Below are 22,342 nucleotides of genomic sequence, written 5' to 3' on the forward strand. Positions count from 1 at the left end.
ATTCAATGAAGGGATCAATAGACGAATTAGTAATTTAATTAATGTGTCAAATGGTTCAATTAATGAGTCATTAAAAATTAATTAAATATATATACTAATTAAAAATTAATTAAATATAAATAAATAAATCGAATTAATTAAATTTCAATAATTTAAAATGAAAATTTCATCATTTATTAAGTTATATTTATATAAATTTTAATAATATTTTAATTTTTATATACAAACATTTAATTTTAAATATCATAATTATTTTCTAAAAATTTTTATAAATGTGTAATTATATTTTAATATTACTAAAACATTATTTATATGTTAAAAAATAAATAAATATTATTTTATAAAATTTATTAACTTATTATAGAATAACAGAGAAATATATTTTTTGAATTAAAAAGTTAGCTCAATTAGTTATGATTTTAAAGGCATCCTATAAGGTCTTGGGTATTCTTTCACTAGCACTAAAAAATATTTTTGGTTGAACCAGTCAGGTCACACTGGTACTACTTAGTTCAACTTAATCATTTTTCTAATGTAATTCAATTGTAAATCTAACCCGGTTGAAAATTTGATTAATCGATTCGGTTAGTCAATTCGGTTCAGATTTAATAATATTGGAGATACTCTATCTTAAATAATTAAAATGTAAATTTGGGATATATGAAACAGTAGTTAGGTGGAATGTTACAGTCTCCCTAGCCAACCATCCTAGCTATAGGAAAAAGGCAGTAAAAGCTTTTAAGCCAAAGCGAAGGGAAGGTGCTGATGGTGGAGTTGGGAAGGATGACGGCTGAAAATGCCTGCATTGAGCCACTGACAAGACGCCACAAATCCAGCTTCATAATGGAATTCATCACAATCTGAGAAGGAATATGATTTCTCATCTTTAACACAGAGCATGTTCTCAATCTCAAAGCACTATAGCGATTACAGGAAAGTAGCACCCGAAAAAGAATTTCCTCTTTGTACAGGTGATTGTAAACTATTCTGTAGAGGCAGTTTCAATTTTGCGCTTTCATCTTTGGTTGATGGTGCATTTGCATTTCGGAGTAATAAAGTCCAAATTAATCAAAATATTTTTTCTATTTTAACATTCTTTAATTTTATTTGGAAGTTAATGATAAAAATTAATTCTATACTGTGAGATCTGGGTATAAACTTCTTGTATCAAGAAGCATTGCAAATGGAGTTAATTGGCCTCCTCCTTCGCGTCAAATTTCAGTTACAGTCTAGCAAAGAATGTAGAACTTGCCTTTGCCCCCCCTAACATAAAGGTCTATATCTAGAGAGTTATGCTTAATGCTCTTCCAGTAAAAGAAAATTTAAATTACAGGGGTATACAGATAAATTCTATATGTTCTATTTGTAACATGAGCAATGAATCAGTGGAGCATGCTCTATTTTGGTGTGATCATGCTCGTGCATCTTATTGTATCAATCTTGTTGGTTTTAAACCAAGTTCTAATGGGTTTCCGTCTTTTGCAAGACGGTGGTCTTGTATTATGGAAAATAAGGCAGAAGGGAAAATGTCTTAGGAGGTAGAGACATCTGTGGCTACAAACTGCCAGTGCATATGGAAATCTAGAAATAAAGCGGTGTTTAATCATTGTCAGCCCAATCAGAATTACATGCCATCAATTCTGTGTTTTGTCAGCAGAATTAAAAACTGTTAATATGTCTCAAATGCAAGTGGTAGGAAACAGTACTCCTACAATTGGTCAAGGACAAGTAGTCCTACAATTGGTCAAGGACAGGAGCATAAGCCCCAGGAGACTGGTTCAAGCTGACGTTGCTTGGACAGAAGGGATGCCTGAGGCAGTGGCAGCTGTCATTGTGAGGAATTATCAAGGTAGAGTGGTTGATGGTTTTGACTACAAGAATTTTAAGCTCTTCTCCTTTGGCAGGTGGAGCAAAAGTGTTATGATAGCCACACAAATTTAAGATATACACAATAATATAGAAAAAAAAAAGAATAATATAAAATTTAACGTGATTCAACTATAAAATAAAAAGTTTCACTATGATATAAAAAAAAATACGATTATTCAGAACTCTCAAACTCTAACTCTAGTATGTTTCATGAATATCTCACGATTCTATTAAAAAGAGTAGAATATTACAATATTTATATTAGTTCATACTGCTAGGAAGTTGATTCTACACCCCCAAATAGATTAGTTTCAGGCCCGAGTCTATCAGTCCGTCCCTCTGCCACTACTACATATTTTATTTTTTATCCCAATCAAATAGTAAAATTTTTGAGTCGAGTCACAATTTGAACCCATAAAAACATATTCAAATTTCAAACCACAAAAAATAACAAAAAGCTATGCTGTAAGCAGTCTTTTTAGCCAAAGAAATAGGTATAGAATCAATTATTTTAAAATCTGATTCAGCTTCTTTAATTTCAGCTTTAACGAATAGAAAGACCATATGTAAATGAAAAATTCGAGCTACTGTTCACGCATTCAATCTCTTACCTTGCATTTTTCTCAAGTGATGTTTTCTTTTGTCAAAAGGAAAGCTAATACAACAGCACATTTATTGGCCGGCCTTAAGTACAATGATAAGTTGCCTTGTAATTGGATAGTAGCTTTCCTCATTCCTTACCCTATCTTTAGAACGAGAGAAACAAATAGAAAAAAAAAAAGAAATTAAATTTGATTTCTATCCATTTCTTTAAAAGAAAAATTATATTTCACTTATATTTTATTAAACAATCCACACAACTGAGAAAAAATTAAATTTTTTTTTTTTTTTTTCTCTCCGTTTCTCTCGTCTACAAAAATACATCTACATCTAACTACAGAACCCAAAGACAAAAAAAGGCAAGCTCCACGTGCCTTACTGTCAAGTAACGTGCTTATCTACCTCTACCTCCAATCCACATCTTCTTCCACTTCTAGGCAACGACCCTCGTTACCTACGTCACAAGACTCTCCTCTGATCTCAGGTTCCGAACACTTTTAGAGCATTCAACAAAGTAATTCACGTAGCAAACATGATCAAACGGTGCAGCCACAGAAGAGAAAGAAAAAGCAGAGCATGGACACCAGAGCCACGGACTCAAACGCTGTGATCAAGCTCCAAACAACGTCATCCAAGATCGTGAAATCCAGCTCCGGCCACCTCAAGAACATCTGCGCGTCCCAATTCAGCACAGGAGCCCACCTCAGCGATAAGTACGAGAACGACATGAACTGCGGCCACCGGAACATCGAAGACCAGAGGGAAGAGTAAGCGAAGTCCAATCCCAGCCCTCTGAATACTGACGTAGACCACCTCCCCGCCATTCTCGCTCTCTCTCGACCTTTTTTTGAATATCTCCGTTTGTTTCGGTGATTCTAGCATTTGGTAGTAAAAAAAGGTTTTTTATAAGGCAGGATGATGATTGTGAGAGTGATGATAAAGTGCACTCGTGTGTATTTTAGATTGGACGCAGTAGGGCCCAACATTAAAGGTTGTAAATATTTGCAGCTCAAATAAGACATGGGTGTATGATTAATAGTTCAGATAGCAATCGTCATATGGTAAGAGATTAGATATCTGAGCCGTTGGAAGATGGGTGCAAAACTTGAACGGATGTGATTGAAATTATAGAGCATGAGGCGTATGAGTGACTTGTACAAAAGGCTGGAGAGAAAAAACACAAAGAAAATTTTGAATTTTCGGGTTAAAGGTTGGAGGGAAATTTTTGATGTCTTAAGAAAATTACAAAAATTGAATATTTTGGGGTTTATTGATGGCAAATTTGTCAATTGTCAAGATAGTCGCAGATATTTTTATTTTGTGAATATTACTATTTCTGCTTATTTTTATTTATTATATTTAAAATTTATAATTATTGAATAATTTTATTTTTATAAAAATATCAATGATAGATTAATTTTTTTATTTCATATAATTATTTTTTATATTTAAAAGATATAAATGATAAAATTTAAAAATAATTAATACTTCTTAATTTCTTAAATGTTATAAATAATTTAAAAAATAAATATGACATAAAATAAATAAAAAATATATTATAATATAAATAAATTATTAAATTTAATTTTTTTTATGTATTTAAATTTTTAATATTTTCTTTTTTATTTAATTGGGTATAATGTATTACTTACCTAGTAAGAATGTTTAGTTGGGCCTCAAATCTCGCATCAACTTTTGGAAAAGGAGCATTGCGTAACATCATTTTGTCCCAAAAAAAAACAATTATTCAATTCTGAAATAAATTTTTTTTTTTTAGAATAAATTCTGCAATAGTTGCCTCAAAAAGGCTAAAATAATTAATTTTAAAAATTATTTTTAATCACATTTAAAATAATATTTAAAAAAAATATTTTTCTATGACAGTCTCAACCCAAACGTAAATTATATTATTTTTCCCTTTTTTTTTTCACCAAAATGGTAAAAATTTCTCTCCAGTCAACGAACAAGACACAGAGTCTGAGGAAAAGGTAAAAAGAAAGAAAATTTTCTGGGTTTTCGCACACTCATTAGACCATATCACATATTTTGAGGTGTGTGTTAAGTTTTCGGTTGGGTAAATAACTATCAATTTGTTAAAATTAAACACTTAATCTTTATATTTTATATTTTATTAAAAAAATTATAAAATTTTGTAATTATAAATTGTTTCATGAGGTCAATATATATATAAAAAAAATAAATTATGAATACTACTAAAAATTTTAAAAGATATACTATTAATACCTTATGATTGATTAACTCAAAAAAAAAATCAAGAATTACAATACTATTAATACTAATATTCACTCTATATCCTATAAACATAGAAGTAGTTTAAGAAAATTAAAGCAATAAATTTTATTTAATCCTTTTCTAATATACCCTTACTCATAATGCTCCATTAAAAATAAATAACTTATATTATTAAATTATTTTTAAATTAATAAAATTTATTTTTCAATACATATTAAATAAAAAAATATTATTAAATTAAAAAAATAAACTACTATTTTTAAAAGAAAAATTGAAAAAAAATAAATTTATCTTCATGAAAGAGGGAATATTTTACTTTATTTCTTTTATTTCTTGTATTTTAGGTATTTTTGGTTCTTTATTTTTTCTAATTATTTTTCTTCTAGTGAGGGATTTTATCCTCTATTTATAAGAATTTTTTTATTTTTATATAAGATTTTTTTTCCTTTCTTTTATTAGAGCTTTTAATTTTGAAGAGATTAAGAGATAAATTAATCACAGTGTTTATTTAAATATTATAGTTGGAGGTTAATTATAATTTACTATACCAAATGAATTTAAATTTTTAAAATATTAAAACATCGATTATGATTAGTAACATTAAGATTTTAAAATATTTCAAAATTATTAAAAAATAATATTTCTTATAAAAATAAAAAATAATTTCTTTCTTATTTCAAAAGGAAGTTTCATGTGTTATGTGAAAAAGGGTGTATAAATACTCGGTGCATTCAAAAATTTCTCTAATTTTAGACTTAAATCAAATTGCAATTATTAATAATATAAAATAATTTTATTTTAATATTTTAAATTTATATAAATATCTTATAACTATTTATAAATAAAAATAACAAAATATATATATATATATTTTAAATTTCTTGGGATGCCATTGCCAATGGGCAAGGTCTTAACCAAAATCCAGGGAACTTGGAGGCCAAGAAAAAGAGAAGTAAAACCAACCTATACGCGACATTTCCAACCCAAAGTCTTGCCACAAGACAACACACGACTTCAAATACCCGCATACAGCTTTGAACATCTCCGTCAACCGAGCCTTTCCCTCTGTGACATTTCCTTCGCCAACCAAGCTTCTCTCAGACTGACATTTCCTCAAACACACTCAGCGCATTAGCTCTCTAAGAGTTAAAATGTCTCTCAGGCCGAGCACGAGAACAGAGGTGAGGAAGAAAGCGTACAAGACGGGTGTAGATGCGGATGAGGCGAGGAGAAGGAGAGAGGACAATCTTGTAGAGATCAGAAAGAATAAGCGAGAAGACAATCTTTTGAAGAAGCGAAGAGAAGGGCTCTTGCTTCAGCCTCAACATTTACTCGATGCTGCTCAAAATGCTGCCGCCATCGAAAAGCGGGTGCACAATTTTATTTTATTTTTATAAATTTACGTAGTTTTTTTTTTTTCTTGATTTTATGGATCTCTCTTTTAAGTTGTTAAATTGTTTCTCGCAAAACATGCAATCTGTTTGTCAAGAAAATGTGGCCTAGGAGAGGAGGAATTCCCGTGAAATACTTGAATCGGAACTTGATTCAGCTTAAGTAATTTGCCTGGTTGTAATATTCTTTTCAATACTATGAAAGATCAAGTAGTTGACGGCTTTTGATTTGTATTGTCTCTATCATTGGCGAAATGTCGTGGGAAATAGAAGAGGAGACCCATTTCGCTTGCTCTCTCTCTAGGTTATAGGTTTGACATATTCGATCATTTGCTTATGTTGGATAATGAATTTTGATGTATCAGATTATTCAATAATCTGCAAGCAAGGAAGTAGAATTTTGGTCTTCATTTGAACTTAAAGTGGACTATCTTTTACCATAAGTAGAGGGGCCCAGTCGTTGCTCTCCTTTCACTTCAGGTCGTAGTCTTTGAATAGTTAATGGTGAAATTAACAATGCTCTCAGGTTAGGAAGAGATGACCATTTTTATTTGGTTATATAATTTGTTCAATGCTGCAGCTAATGAAACAAGTATACCCTGCTTTGCCTTTTGACGTTTGTCTCATGGCTACTGCGATGTTAACATTTACCTTTTGGTGTGGTTCTGTTAAATTACTAGAGATGTAATGTACTAATGTTTGGCTTCTACATGTTTTGCTGTCTAACAGTTGGAAAGTATTCCTGTGATGGTTCAAGCAGTGTGGTCTGATGATCCAGCATCGCAGTTAGAAGCAACTACTCAGTTTAGAAAGCTATTATCAATTGGTATGCACATGATTTGTATACTGAAGACATGCTTTTTGCAAAAATGAATATGCCTATTTGATATTGACATATTTTGTCACTTTGATGCATAATTGAGCAGAACGAAGCCCTCCAATTGATGAAGTAATAAAAGCAGGTGTTGTCCCACGGTTTGTGCAATTTCTTGGAAGGCATGTTCTGCCCCAATTACAAGTACGAAGTGCTTGAACTAATCCTCTATATCTTCTAGTGTAATAACTTGCTTAAGGATTATAATCTTATGTAAGAATTAATTTTGCCTTCATATGCAGTTTGAGGCTGCATGGGCTTTGACCAATGTTGCATCTGGGACATCAGAGCATACACGAGTTGTCATTGAGCATGGTGCTGTTCCCATGTTTGTACAGCTTCTTGGTTCTGCAAGTGATGATGTTAGAGAGCAGGTTGGCATTTCAGCTCCTCATTCGTGAGGTCTCTTTTAACTTAAGGGTGTTATTGGCTCAGTTTTTGGCTTTCCATGATCAAGATAATTTTGAAATCAATAATATACTGTGTAGAGTAGATTAGTTAATATTGCAACATAGATGCCTTGCATCCTAATGAAATAAATTTTCCTCCCCCTTTGCAAAATACTTTAAATTCTCAGATGATATTTTGTTCATTTCATTTTTAATCTTTTTTTTTTAATTCCTTAAAAAATTAATTCATTTTGTCCAATTCAGTTATGCATCCTAAAATCCTATCCAGTATCCATGGCCCTGTTCAGATTTGTTCTGTTGAGAACTTAAGTTTCTTGTTGTGGCTGCTAATGTATTTTCATTCTAACATTGCTGTTTCTTGACTAGGCGGTGTGGGCTTTGGGTAATGTTGCTGGTGACTCCCCAAGTTGCAGGGATCTTGTTCTTGGTCATGGTGCTTTGATGCCATTACTAGCTCAATTAAATGAACACTCTAAACTATCAATGCTACGTAATGCTACTTGGACTTTATCTAATTTCTGTCGTGGCAAGCCACCTACACCATTTGATCAGGTGGGAATTGGGAAATGATTTCACATCTTCATTAGCTTGATAGAATAATCTTGCAGATGTAGTATGATATATTTTTAAAAGCTATTTTATAATTGACTCCATATAATCTGATGGTGGTTATAATATTTGTTTGGCTTGTCTCAGGTGAAGCCTGCATTGCCAATTCTCAGGCAACTAATCCACTTGAATGATGAAGAAGTCCTAACAGATGCTTGCTGGGCACTCTCTTATCTTTCAGATGGTCCAAATGACAAAATTCAGGCTGTCATTGAGGCTGGTGTCTGTCAACAACTAGTGGAGCTTCTACTGTAAGTTCCCATGTACACTTCTAATTTGGATTGGATTTTCACTTGTGTTAACATATTGTAATTGCATTTTTGTTTCCCTCTATGTATTGTGTGCATGCGTTAATTTTTACAGTTGTCCAACAAGTTTTACTGACTTGAATGTGTTTAATTCTGCCAGTCATCCATCGCCTACAGTTTTGATACCTGCCCTCCGGACAGTGGGAAATATTGTTACAGGCGATGATGCTCAGACTCAGGTACTTCCCATACTTGTATGCTCGGTCAATAATTTAACTGAACTTTCTTTAGTACATGAAATTATACTTAGTAACTAGACTAATATTAGTGGTTATCAGGAATATCTTTATCATGTGTGTGCAAGTGTATAAGATTGATGAGAAAAATTTTCTGTGGTTTCCTTTTCACATCAGCTGAATAATCCACCATATGTGTTTTTTCAGTTTGTAATCGACAACCAAGCTCTTCCATGCCTCTACCAACTCCTCATGCAAAATCACAAAAAAAGTATAAAGAAAGAAGCCTGTTGGACAATCTCAAATGTTACAGCTGGAAATAAAAATCAAATACAGGTACCAGTTATGTTTTACATGAATAACCTTTTGATGGTCTTTCAATTTTGAAAAATGTACTATGTCTAATGTCTTAGCTTTATTTCTGAATTTTCAGTTTCAAACTGAACTTAGTTATTCTAGCACAAAGGACTACAATAATAAAAACCCCTTCTCGTGCTTAGTGTGAAAATCAGAGTTTTATTTTATTTAGAAACTCTCATTACCTATAACTTTTTGGTTTGTCTGCCGTTCAAGAGATGTATTGGGTAATGACAAATTTAATTTTAGATCAAGTTTTAAGCAACTTTTATAAATTCTAAATTGATTAAATAATGTTTTGTGTTGTGAACTTCACTATTGGAAAGGGAAGTTGGGGTAAATATCCAAGATTCCAATAATGTTGTTGGAAGAAGATTTGGTCCTTACTTTGTGAAAGGTACATTTCTTACTCAGAATACAATTAATAATTATTTTTATATTTTTGTGAAACAGGCTGTTGTTGAGGCCAATATTATCCTCCCTCTTGTTCACCTTCTCCAAAATGCAGAGTTTGACATTAAGAAAGAGGCTGCATGGGCTATCTCAAATGCGACCTCAGGAGGATCTCATGAGCAGATTCAGTACATTTTTTTCTCCTTTTTTGTTTGGTTTTCCTGGTCCATAATGCGTCTTTTTACACTCCCTTGCATCCTTTCCCAATATCTAACCTCTTGGATTTCATACCACCTGGTTGTAATGCAGAGAAAACTACAACTAATACTTTAATCTTGTGGTTGACTATTTGAAATTATACAATATGTTGCTATGAAAGTAATTAATTATAAATAAATTTTTGTTATTGTTTATCTCATTATAGCCTCAAGTTCTTTGGGTCTATTGACTCTATTCTCAATCAAGAGTTGCATTTCAATTCAGTGTCCTGGGCTGAAGCAAACCTTATATTGCAAGATTTAATGAACGTAGACCAAATCTCACATTGCTGCTATCTAATTTTGTTGCAGAATTCTAGTGAGCCAAGGTTGTATTAAACCTCTCTGTGACCTTCTAATATGTCCAGACCCAAGGATTGTGACAGTTTGCCTTGAGGGGTTGGAGAACATTCTGAAGGTGGGTGAGGCTGACAAGGAAATGGGAAAGAATGGTGGAGCTAATCTGTATGCTCAAATGATTGATGAATGCGATGGATTGGATAAAATTGAGAATCTGCAGACCCATGACAACAATGAAATTTACGAGAAGGCTGTGAAGATTTTGGAAAGGTACTGGGCTGAGGAAGAAGAGGAACAGGATGTTCAAGATGGAGATGGAAATCAGCAGGGTTTTGGTTTTGGAACTAACCAGCCGAATGCTCCCCCAGGTGGCTTCAAATTTGGCTAATGTGGTGGGAGGGTTTTTTTTTTTTTTTCTGCCCTCTTCTCTCTTGGTGTCTCTAGCTTTTTAGGTGCTCTGTTCTCCTGGAAATTAAAACTACATTTTCATTGCTGCCGAGGGTCAGGGTTTTTGGTCTGGCACATAGGCCTTTCGTTCATTTGTGGAATTTGTTAAAAGTGTCAAGGGCTTCAATTTGTAGTTTTTCAACTTGATTTATATTCCTATATTCTATAGGAGAAATGGTCTTTGTTATATTATTAATGTGAAATTAGAATTGCACCAATGATTGTTGTGGATTCGCAGATAATGAGCTTTTTATGTACTGATCTTCTGATGAATTATTTGAGACTTGAGATATATGTTCATTTTTATTCCTTTATGGAGGGGAAGATTCTGCTTGCAAATCAATTAACAATGTGTTATGAGCCAATTGTGTTGAATAACTTTTCAGCAGATTACCACGAGGTCACAAGAGTAGCAGCCATGTGATTAAGAGAGCTGACGTGTTGGGCGGGAAATCCATTTATTAAGTTAGTTTACACTTGGTGGAATGATATTCAATCGATACATAATATTTACTGAGGCCTTACTGGTCTTCCTAAGAATATAAGCAAGTTAAAAACCGTTGGGACATTTGGCAAAAGCCTCAATTGATCGTGCTTATAGATGCATCACACGGATTCTGCAACTAGTTACACGCCATCATCAGTTCACCGCTTCGTAGAGCCATCTCCTCATTGGATTCGAAGGAGATTTAATATGAGTTGATCATTGTTTATTTGTGTTTCGTTAATGTGAATTTGCGAGGCTGAGGTAAATGGAATATTTTTTTGTCTAAAGTCGCTTCGACAGACCTATGTCTATGCTTCTAGCATCTTTCTGGAGACTTATGTCACGGAGTAAGAAGTTTGCTCACCTCAAACTTACTTCAAACCTTGCGGCCTTAGTCTTCCCCCAAGACTAAGTCAGCCTTCTCACACTCAAAGTCTATATAGATAGACTAACAAGGGTGACAAAGGGTAAAAATGGTGAGAGAGTGAGTAAAGAACAAGGAACACACTTGGAAAGAGTTTGGCAAAGGGAAAGTAACTTTACTACTCAATGAAAATTGTTTTACAAGTCTAAGGCTTACAAGAGAGCAATAAAGTGGGCTAAATGTACAAAAACACACTAAAGAGCTTTGGTATGGCTTGGATGCTTGTTGAGACTCTTGGATACCCAAATTAATGCCAAAATCCCCTATTTATAGCCTTCATGCCGACTTGGGGTGGTTTGGGTGGCCAAAAATTAAATTTGGGCGGGCTGGCAGCCCGCGCGCGCCCAGCGCTCCTCCCGCGCGTGCCCAGCGCTCTCCAGGCGCTTCCAGAAGCTTTGGCGGGTGAACCTCGTTTGCCCGCGTGCCTGGCGTTCTCGCGCGCCAGTTTGAACCTCGCCCGCGCTTCTGGCTTCCCGCGCGCTCCCAGTCTTCCCGCACACGTTTGAACCTCGTTTCCGTACGCCTGTCCCGCGCGGCCCAGCCTTTCTCGCGCGCCCACTCCCGCGCGATGAACCTCATTTCGCGCCTCGTCTGCCCGGCTGCTGCTCTCACGGGGCCCGCATGCCCAACGGGCCCGTTGTGCGCCAGACTTGGCTCGTGAACCTCGTTTTGGGCCTCCCATCAGCTCGGCACGCACAGCAGGTGCCCAGCACACCTCCAGCCCCTCTGAACCTCATTTTGGCGTGCAGTAAGCAGACTTAACCTCATTTTGGTCTGCTCCTCCCAGCAACTCCCCTGCTTGCCCGGTTGGCCTGTTTGCCCCGAAAATTGACTCCCGCAAACATTGCCTCCCAACAATGCACCTTCCCTTCGCCCCACAAGGATTTACACCTATTGAACCTCCCTCGGTAGGCAACCTCACGGAAAAAAATTGGACTTCTCTGGGAGACTACTTTTGTGGAGTGACATTCTCCCCCACTCAATCTGCACAACGCCCTCGTCATTTGGACCTCCTCCCATGTCTCCCTGCGTGTCCCGCAGTGTTGCTTCGGGCTTGCTTTAACTGTGCTCCTGCAGTACCTCCCTCGTCCCTGTGGCTAACTGCACCAGCTCTTCCCTCGGCTTTGCACTTTCGCCTGCTCTTCCTTGAGCGATGTCGCCTCGGACCCTCCTGCCTCGGCGAGGACTCCTCCCTTGGACTTCTGGCTACTACATTGTCCCTTGCACAGCCCACCTTCTCCCTTGGTGGTCGCCCCTTCTGCAACTTCGGAGTGTGTCCCCTCTTACACTCCTTTGGATCCTTCATCGTAGTACCTCCTCCTTTCCCATGCTGCTTCTCTCCCTGAACAGCTGATGAAGGATCATGCATCTCAACATGCATGGTTGCAAGGGTGTTGGACGCCTTCCCTCGCAACAACGGCACCACACATGTACCACCTCCCTCCGTGATACACATGCTATTGGCGAATAACATCGGGATCGCCTTAGCTCGGTCCACGAACTCGACCCCAAGTATGCACTGAGAATCATCATGGAGACAACAAAGAAATCTAAGGTACCATGCCAGTCTCCAATGCGTACCTTAGTGTCTCGAGCTACACCATGTATCAGGTTGGGTGTGGAGTTGACTGCCTTCAAGGCTTCAACCATCCCATCTCCTTCTCATACGGGATGCCCAACCTCTTAGCTTCCTCGACCGTCAGGAAGTTGTGGGATGCCCCGGTGTCCAACAATGCCCGCAACTCTTGTCCTCCCACCTTGATCTGGACAAAAGGTCGCCCCTTCTCCACATTCACGATCCCTTTCTCCTGGACCTTCAGGGCACTCAACTGCAAGGATCCCATGGTCGCCTCCCTCGGTTGGAAAGGTGTCTCCTCCCTTTCCTCGACCAATGCCGAGAGCTTGCTCTTCTTTGGACACTCTCGAGCTTTATGTGGTCCATCACAAAGAAAGCACTTAAGAAAAGGGCGTTCCATACCTCGGTCTTCTCTTTGACTCTTGTGGTGCCACTCCTTCAGCTTGTAGGATTTGGAGCTTACATCCTTGCCTTGGCTGTTGCCTCCCTCGCTCCTGTCCTTCTGTGGACTGGGTCTACTCCTTGCGCTCCTCTGGAACTCCACGAGGGATTCAGCTATGGAGATGGCGATAGCTAGATCTCGTGCTCCTTGCCTCTCTATCTCCATTTGGGCCCAAGTCTGCAGGCCATCGGTAAAGGCAAAGAGAGCTTCCGCATCTGGGTAGTCCGGGATCTCCAACAAAGTCTCCATAAATTCCTTCACATAGTCCCGAATACTCCCCCTCTGTGACAGATGCCTCAATCTGGCCCTTGCTTCGTGCGCGACATTCTCCGGGTAAAATTGCCTCTTGAGCTCTCTCTTGAACTCATCCCATGAGGCAATGGTGCAAAGCCCTTTCTCCATGTCGCCGTGCCTCCGTCTCCACCAAACCATAGCAGTATCCACCAAATACAAGGGCGCATGGTCCACCTTCTTGGCATTATCTGTAATGCCTAATGCCCTGAAATACTGCTCCAAGCTCCACAGGAAATTATCAATTTCCTTCGCATTCCTAGCGCCACTATACACACTTGGCTTCGGAACCTCCACACGCGAAGGGATGACTAAGCTAGCCCCGGAAGCAGTGGCAACTCCCCCTCGTGCCACGGCCATAGCAACAAGAGACACTTGCTGCTCTATTTCCTTTAACTTTCCCATGGCCTGGTCCAACTCTCTCCTCAGGTAGCTATTCTCCTCTACTACCTTATCCAACTGTTCCTTCAGGGACCTATTCTCATCCCTTAAGGCAGCAAATTCACCCATTTGAGAAAGGCGTAGGGACTCACCTTCACTAGCCAGCTTGTCGATTGCAGCATTCAAGGCACCCTACATATCCCCTTGAAGCTCTTCCATCCTCTCGTCGAGCTCCACTAAGCGGGTGTCCATCTCCTCGAACTTCTCCTCTCCATCCACGAGGTGCAATTCGACTTTGGCGAGACGTGTCTCTAAGTCTCCCAAGTCCTCCCTTGCTCGGCTAGGCTCCCTTGACTTACCACGACCTTTTCTCTTGCCGCCTTCATGCTCCACAACCGTAGGAGCAACACCCACACCAAGGGTGATCTCACTCTGGTCCGCCATTATCACCTTCAAGAGCAACCGAAGCTCTGATACCACTTGTCATGGAGTAAGAAGTTTGCTCACCTCAAACTTACTTCAAACCGTGCGGCCTTAGTCTTCCCCCAAGACTAAGTCAGCCTTCTCACACTCAAAGTCTATATAGATAGACTAACAAGGGTGACAAAGGGTAAAAATGGTGAGAGAGTGAGTAAAGAACAAGGATCACACTTGGAAAGAGTTTGGCAAAGGGAAAGTAACTTTACTACTCAATGAAAATTGCTTTACAAGCCTAAGGCTTACAAGAGAGCAATAAAATGGGCTAAATGTACAAAAACACACTAAAGAGCTTTGGTATGGCTTGGATTCTTGTTGAGACTCTTGGATGCCCAAATGAAGGCCAAAATCCCCTATTTATAGCCTTCATGTCGACTTGGGGTGGTTTGGGCGGCCAAAAATCAAATTTGGGCAGGTTGGCAGAAAACTGGCGGGGAACCTCGTTTTGGCGGGCTGCCAGCGCCGGTGAACCTCGTTTGGGCGGTGGCGGCCATGGCGCCAGCGCTCCTCCATGGCGCCAGCGCTCCTCCCGCGCCCAGCTCTCGAGCACTTCGAAGCTTGGCGGGTGAACCTCGTTTGCCGCGCGCTGCGTTCAGTAGCGCCCGATTTGAACCTCGCCCGCGCGTTTGGCTTCCCGCGCATGCCCAGTTTTCCCGCGCATGTTTGAACCTCGTTTTCGTACTCCTGTCCCGTGCGCCCCAGACTTTCCCGCGCGATGAACCTCATTTCACGCCTCGTCTGCCCGGCTGGCCCGTTGTGCGCTAGACTTGGCTCGTGAACCTCGTTTTGGGCCTCCCATCAGCCCGGCACGCACAGCAGGCGCCCAGCACACCTCCAGCCCCTCTGAACCTCATTTTGACGTGCAGTAGGCAGACTTAACCTCATTTTGGCCTGCTCCTCCCGGCAACTCCCCTGCTTGCCCGGTTGGCCTGTTTGCCCCAAAAATTGACTTCCGCAAACATTGCCTCCTAGCAATGCACCTTCCCTTCGCCCCACAAAGATTTACAGCTACTGAACCTCCCTCGGTAGGCAAACTCGCGGAAAAAAATTGGACTTCTCCGGGAGACTACTTTTGTGGAGTGACACTTATCATTGGATGGAGCCTGGTAGTACAACTGCACTTAAATATGCGCCATAAACAAATTTAAGGGTTTATTTAATATTGTTGATGCGACTGTTATAGAGAAAAACATTTTTTTATATATTAATAAAAATTATTAAAAAATAATTTAAAATTAAATATTTTTATAATTAAAATTTATTAAATTTAATTTTAAATTATTTTTTAATAATTTTTAAAATTATTTTTTAATAATATTTAAAATAAATATTTTTTTTCTTAAAAATTAATTTTAATCCACTAATCTCAATGCTAAACATACACTAAATCTTTCCCGTGCGTGTTCTCTTAATATGACAATCAAATAACCTGCTGTAAAGTTTTAATTAAACGACAGGTAGTTTCTATATGAGAACCCAAATGGCCCCAGCTTAAAATGAAAATGTACAGAAAGTGACGACCATATTAGGGCTTAGTAAGTTGAAGAGCTCCACGCTACACAGGGCTTGCTCGAAATCTCAAGCGTCATCAACAATGGCAGACAACCAGAAGCAAGACCAAGACAAAGATCAATACGGCATTCTTCTTTATTACAAATACACTTCAGTTCCCGATCTACATTTCCTCCTTTCTTTTTACCAGTCCAATTGCAGCTCTCTTTTTCTTCTCGGCCGCGTCCGCCTGTCTCCCCACGGCTTCAATGTCACCGTATTTACTCTAACCCTAGCCATCTCCTCCCCCCCCCCCCCCCTCCCCCTCTCCCTTTCTTTCTCAAACCTCAATCTTAATATTCTTTTTTCTTGCTTTAGGTTGGTGGTACACTTTCGTCGCTGGAGAAGCATATAGCGGCAGTGAAATCGATTAGTTTATTTGAAGGGACAGACTTCAAACTCGCCTCTTCCCATTATCCTTTGAACGATCAGGTTGCTCGCGAGTGCGGTTTCACTTCACTATCCATTCGGATCGTCAAGGTTTGGTACTTTTGCTTTAAGTTAAAATTGCTCAATTAGTACAATTTTTTTGATTTTTTATTGTAATTCTCTTCTTTTTCGCAGGAATTGGTTACTTTTGGCTCTCATCCTCTGTTAAAAGCACCAGATATCTCAAATGCTGGAACTCATCTCTCTGCACTTGAGTTCCATTCTGTTCTTCAGAGTGCTCGTAAGTAGTGTTTTTGCCTTTCTAACTGCTCTTTCTTGGTTCCCTTTCTTTTTTTTTAGGTTATTATGGACTCTCTCTCTCTCTCTCTCTCTCTCTCTCTCTCTCTCTGTGTGTGTGGGTGTAGTATCAAAATCACAATGTTTGGTTTTGTTATATGCTTCCTTGTAGAAGGAAAATGATGGAAATTGTTAATTGTGTTCGCTGATTCTGTCCTTAAGCAGAGCAATGTGTAGAGAATGAGGGTCCTACTGCCAATGGAGGACTTGTTGTATTAGATGCAAGGAATTTATATGAAACAAGAATTGGGAAGTTCCATATGCCTAATGTGGAAACTTTGGATCCAGAAATCAGGCAGTATAGTGATCTACCCTCCTGGATAGATGATAATTCCGAACAATTGCGAGGCAAACGTGTGCTCATGTAAGTTCTTATTTGAGAATTGATCATATCTGGATGTTTTCCTCTAGTTCACTTTCTGTTCGTCTTTTCTTTTTTTTTTTTTTTTTGAAAGAGTTTTGTCTCCATTGAAATTTAAGTCCTAATTTGAGTTTGACACATGTATAGTTCCATTTTGATCTTCATTTATTTTCTTGTGTCATGCTGTAGGTATTGCACTGGAGGAATCAGGTGTGAGATGGCATCAGCATATATTAGGTCGAAAGGTGTTGGATTTGAAAATGTATTTCAGGTAAGCTTCATGGACTTGGTGGAATTTAGTATGTCCTTAGTTTAATAATATGGCTTTGAGGAAGTAAGGTCATTATTTGGTGGTAGTGATAATAGTGTATTTTGTAATGTGGGTGCTGATGCAGTTATTTGGTGGAATACAACGATATTTGGAACAATTCCCTGATGGTGGCTTTTTCAAAGGAAAGAATTTTGTGTTTGATCACCGGTATGATTTAATCAGTCTCTCAATATTCTCTAATTGTTAAATCTGGTGTCACTGTATTTTTATTTCCTAATTCCTATCTTTTTATATTGTGGCTGCAGTATTTCTGTCGGGAGTTCAGATGCAAATATTTTGGGTACCTGCCTTCTATGCGACATGCCCTTTGATGACTATTCTTCACGTTGCAGATGCTCTTATTGTAGAATGCTTGTTTTGGTCTGTGATAGTTGCCAAGTATGTATTTGATACTTTCTATCCTCTTTTGTTTGAATGTTAAAATTTGATTAGCAGAATATGTAAAAATAAAACAGTAGCTTTCCATTTTCTCCTGTGAATTAATTTGTCAAGTTTCTGAACTTTCATCAATCATATATGCCCTATGTTTCTAAATGATTTTCTACTATTCAGCTTCTGTTCCACTTGTTGGACTCTGTATTTGCTTTTTCTTGTTTGTAAATTTTAGTATTGTGGATGTGCAGATGAGGGAAGCTGTCTATGTTTGTGAGTTATGTCAGAAACATGGCAAGGTTGTTGGCTTAATTCCGTCAACTGAAAATAGTAAGCCAGAGGAAACAATGCCAGATGGTGAACTTGCATGCATTCCCTCGGATACTGCATTCTTGTGCCAGCTGCATCAGGGACATGGTAAGGTCTGTATCTGTATCATTAGAGTCATTTTTGTGCAGATTTGCCGATATATAACAAGTAATAGTGCTAATTCTCCATGCAAATTATAAACATCTCTATAGTTTATATCTCATATTTTTCATCTATTTTTCTTCTCATGGACTTCTTGCTCTCAATCTAATCAGTTTTCATGTAATAAAACAGGTGTTGATCGCCCCAGAAAACTAAGAATCCTATGCTTGCATGGCTTTCGTCAAAATGCCTCTGGTTTTAAAGGAAGAACTGCATCTTTGGCCAAGAAACTTAAAAACATTGCTGAACTTGTCTTTATTGATGGACCCCATGAATTGCCTTTCATTTACCAACCTTGCATAACAGAACCAGGGCACAATAATGCATCACTATTACAAGAAATTGTCCCTCCAAAAGATAACTGCAAGAAGAAGTTTGCATGGTTGGTAGCACCTGATTTCATAGGAAGGAGTGAAATTGACTGGAAAGTGGCAGATGGTCCATTTGATCCCCTCCAGTATCAGCAGCAAACTGAGGGTTTTGATGTATCAATAGCATATTTGAGCACTGTATTCTCTCAGGAAGGGCCTTTTGATGGGATCTTAGGATTTTCACAGGGAGCAGCGATGGCTGCTTCAGTTTGTGCGCTAGAAGGGAGACTAAAGGGTGAAATCAATTTCAGATTCGCAGTCTTGTGCTCTGGATTTGCTATTCAACATGCAGAGATCAAGCGAGGATCAATTAACTGCCCCTCACTTCATATATTTGGCCGTGATCTGGGCAAGGACAGGCAGATTGCAAACCAAGCCAGCAGAGACCTGGTTTCCTTGTTTGAAGAGGATTCATCAGTTATTATTGAGCATGACTGTGGTCACATCATTCCTACTCGACATCCTTATATTGATCAGATTAGAGGCTTTCTACAACGTTTTCTTTGAAATGATTGATTTTAAAAAAAAAAAAAAAAAAAAACAAACATTTTGCATACAAACTAATTGAGCAAATTTAGTTTTTCTTAATCATTATTTTCACTCGATCAATTAACAAGTGCAAAGAAATAAGCTGTGGTGTAACGGGGGACATAAACGCGATATTTTCATCGCCTCTGCCTTTTGTGGATTGACCATGATTGGAGGCATGTGTGACGAGGGTGTTATAAAAGTATGTTGTTAGTCACATTGACCATATACCGAAGAGATTTGGGCTTTTTATGGAGGATTTCTGTTCCAACCTTGTAAAAGTGCGTTTTCAAGTTCAAAATCACCCTTCTTTTGATGCAGTAGGAGGCCCTGCCCCTCCGAGCGGGGGAGGGCTCCCTTCTCTTTGCCCTGGACGCTTCTACGCCATTTCAGTTTGGTCTTTGCTAGCACACCTATGGTTGAAATGTTGGTGTTTGGTTTTGGCACATCTCTTCTTTGCCTTGTTGTTGAGTATTTTTCTCTAGAGTTTAGGTTGTGCCTGAGGTCCTCTGTCTTCCCTGAGCTTTGATCCCCAATGACAGCGCTGGAGATGGTGGCGGCGTTAGTTGCTACTAAGGTTCTTCTGCCATAGCTAGGGTTTGGTTGGTGGACTGGGTTATGCGCTAGGCATAGGTTTTCTTGTTACTCATGGGATGTTCGTAATTGAGCAGAGCTTAGCTATTTTAATTATAATTGGGCTAAGCCTATATTTCTCTTTCCATATAATGAATTTTCTATCTTCTGAGAAAATGAAAAAAAAAAAGTTCTTGTCGTGAGGCTGAGGAGTAAAGCAGACAATTCTTCTCACTTGTTGGGTCTGATGATAAAGACAGCGTTTGAGATAATTTTTCTTTTGTTGGGCAGATTATTATGAGATAATTTTTATAATTTGTCTTTTAATTTTGTTATTTATTTTATTTATTTTATTAATTTTAATTTTTTAAAAATTTTTAATTAATTTTTTTTTTAAAATATAGTGTGATATCTATAAATATAATTAATACTTTTTAATAAATAATAAATCATTTTTCTTTCTAAGAATTAGATCATTATAATAATATTAATGATAAGTTTAAATGATGTTAAAATGGCTAATATTTTTTAAGCAAGAGAGAAGACGATGGAAAAAGATAATTTAATTATTTTTTAATATGAAAATTTATAAGTTAGGAAATTTTTATGAAATAAAATAAATAAAATTTTAAAATTATTTTATTAATAAATTTTAAAAGGACAAAAAATAACATATAAAGTAAAAATCATGAATTAATTATAAAAATCACGTGACTATTACGGTATGCTTGTCAAATTGTCAACTTTTAACACAGTTGCGGTGAGTTGGCAATGAGTTGAAATGTGGCGGTGCAATGATTAGTGTACAAACTTTACAGTCAAAATGATTGGTTGAGTTATAACCGTAAATTAAATTAAATCTTATAATTTAATTTTGAGAAAACGTCCTGAACTTTGAATATTTTTTTTAATGGTTTGACTCTAATTTTTTTACTCATTTTTTTAAATGAATTTTTTTATTTTATTATAAATTAAATTTAATTAATATCAATTTAGGAGATTAAAAATATTAATTTAATATCTCTATTAGTATTGAATGTGGTAACTAATGATATATTTAATTGTGGTGAAGTGCAAAGTTTAAAATAATTTAAAATATAATTGTAAAAAAAAAAGGGCAAAATTCGATATCTTCTTAGACATTTTCCATATTGAAATGGCAAAATCATTGGAATTAGAGGTAAAATAGACAACATGATGCAATCATAAACAGATTAAAAGTTTAGGATATTTTTGTTAAAAAAGGTTTAGAGTGAAATTGTAAAGGGTTAATTGCCAAAAAAGCCCTAAAGTTTATAAATTTTTGTAATTGAACCCTAAGTTTGAATAATTACCAATTACACTCTCAAGTTTAATTGACGTCTCAAATTGACCCGATCGTTAATAAACCGTTAGTATACTTAATGGAAATTTTACGTCAACGGCCATATCATCACGGAAGAAACCACATCACAAATCCTAAATCTGGTTTAATTGCCAAAAAAATCATGAAATTTATCAATTTTTACAATTAAACCCTAAATTTATATAATTATCAATTAAATTCTCACGTTTGATTAATATCTTAAATTGACCTGATTGTCAATAAACCCTTAGCATGTGGTGCTTGGTAAGTAATTGTTATAGCTTTTGTTTTGACTATTTTTGTAACATCCCTAATTTTTAAATAATTATTATATATATATATATATATATATATTTTTTCCTAACCCTGGTATTGTGGACTTCGCGTATGTACTTTCATTTCTTGGAAATTCGATCATCGCCCGAATCTGCAATTCGGGCCGAGCAGATAAGCTGCTGGAACCATTTCAAACCGGGTCAAGATTATAGGCTACCCCACTGTTTTCAAACGTTCTGGACGCGTTCCAGTTGTCAGATTTGACATAGGTAAACTCGAACTCTACATTACTCAATTTTTGCCTTATACTGGATTAGAATAAAATTTATAAAATATTCGTGGATGATAAGAAAATTACGATTCCTATTGTAATAGCCTTATAATATTGTTAAGGACCGCGGGGCAGGTTTATAGAATTTTTAAAGTTAGTTTAGATAGTTTTTGAAAAATATTAGTTTTGAAGTCTTATAATTGAGTTGTCTGATGTTGTGATTATTGCTTGGTTTGAAGGGTTCAGGAGGGGCCATATAATGATGATGAGATATGGGTTGAGTTTAAATAATTAAATATATTAAATAATTACAATGAAATTGTCAGGTGAGCAGGGACAGCCTTCCTCCTCCGCCCAGCCACCGCAGTGACCTCGGTTCAAGTTTGTGAATAAAATATTAATTTTAATTATAATTTTGATATTATTATATGTTCAAGCATACCGATACATCACTTATAAATATGTATCTATGTAGTTAAACACTAGGCACGTTTTATATTGCATTCATAATTGTTGAAGTGCCATGGATGTTGTTTGTGGTAATTTGGAGCAGTGTGTGTGCGTGGCGTGCGTGTGTTGGATATGGATAGGACGGGTAGACACGGCTTGAGAGACACTTGCTGGAACCCCGCATTTGGTTTATTAAGCGAAAGTCCGGCTTGAGAGACACTCGCTGGCAGAAATTGAATTAAGAGGGTTATATAAGGGATCAGCTCCCATATATGTATTGCTTGAGAGTGTTTGGTATGTGAGTGCTCCAAATTGCTTTTTTCCTGTTATGATATGAAAATTATGATGATGTTGCATTTCACTCCACAGGGTGCATTAGCTTTAGATAGTTATA

General features: G+C 37.1%; 2 protein-coding genes across 2 annotated transcripts; both read left to right on the top strand.

The window, feature by feature from the left end:
• The first annotated feature begins 5,633 nt into the window (after positions 1 to 5,633).
• Positions 5,634 to 10,462, top strand: LOC110644502 (importin subunit alpha-4-like). The gene is made up of 10 exons (XM_021797315.2): positions 5,634 to 6,092; positions 6,843 to 6,939; positions 7,040 to 7,131; positions 7,230 to 7,361; positions 7,764 to 7,949; positions 8,094 to 8,257; positions 8,415 to 8,493; positions 8,698 to 8,826; positions 9,301 to 9,428; positions 9,810 to 10,462. The coding sequence occupies exons 1-10, from the start codon at positions 5,874 to 5,876 to the stop codon at positions 10,183 to 10,185; spliced, it is 1,602 nt and encodes a 533-aa protein (XP_021653007.2). The 5' UTR covers positions 5,634 to 5,873; the 3' UTR covers positions 10,186 to 10,462.
• Positions 10,463 to 15,837: 5,375 nt separating this feature from the next.
• LOC110644509 (rhodanese-like domain-containing protein 6) lies at positions 15,838 to 19,065 on the top strand. Its single transcript, XM_058146901.1, has 9 exons — positions 15,838 to 16,090; positions 16,192 to 16,353; positions 16,438 to 16,543; positions 16,765 to 16,963; positions 17,150 to 17,231; positions 17,356 to 17,438; positions 17,537 to 17,669; positions 17,915 to 18,080; positions 18,267 to 19,065. The coding sequence occupies exons 1-9, from the start codon at positions 15,917 to 15,919 to the stop codon at positions 19,010 to 19,012; spliced, it is 1,851 nt and encodes a 616-aa protein (XP_058002884.1). The 5' UTR covers positions 15,838 to 15,916; the 3' UTR covers positions 19,013 to 19,065.
• The last annotated feature ends 3,277 nt before the right edge of the window (positions 19,066 to 22,342 follow it).

The sequence above is a fragment of the Hevea brasiliensis genome, chromosome 5 (assembly GCF_030052815.1).
Source record: "Hevea brasiliensis isolate MT/VB/25A 57/8 chromosome 5, ASM3005281v1, whole genome shotgun sequence".
NCBI classification, from domain to species: domain Eukaryota; kingdom Viridiplantae; phylum Streptophyta; class Magnoliopsida; order Malpighiales; family Euphorbiaceae; genus Hevea; species Hevea brasiliensis.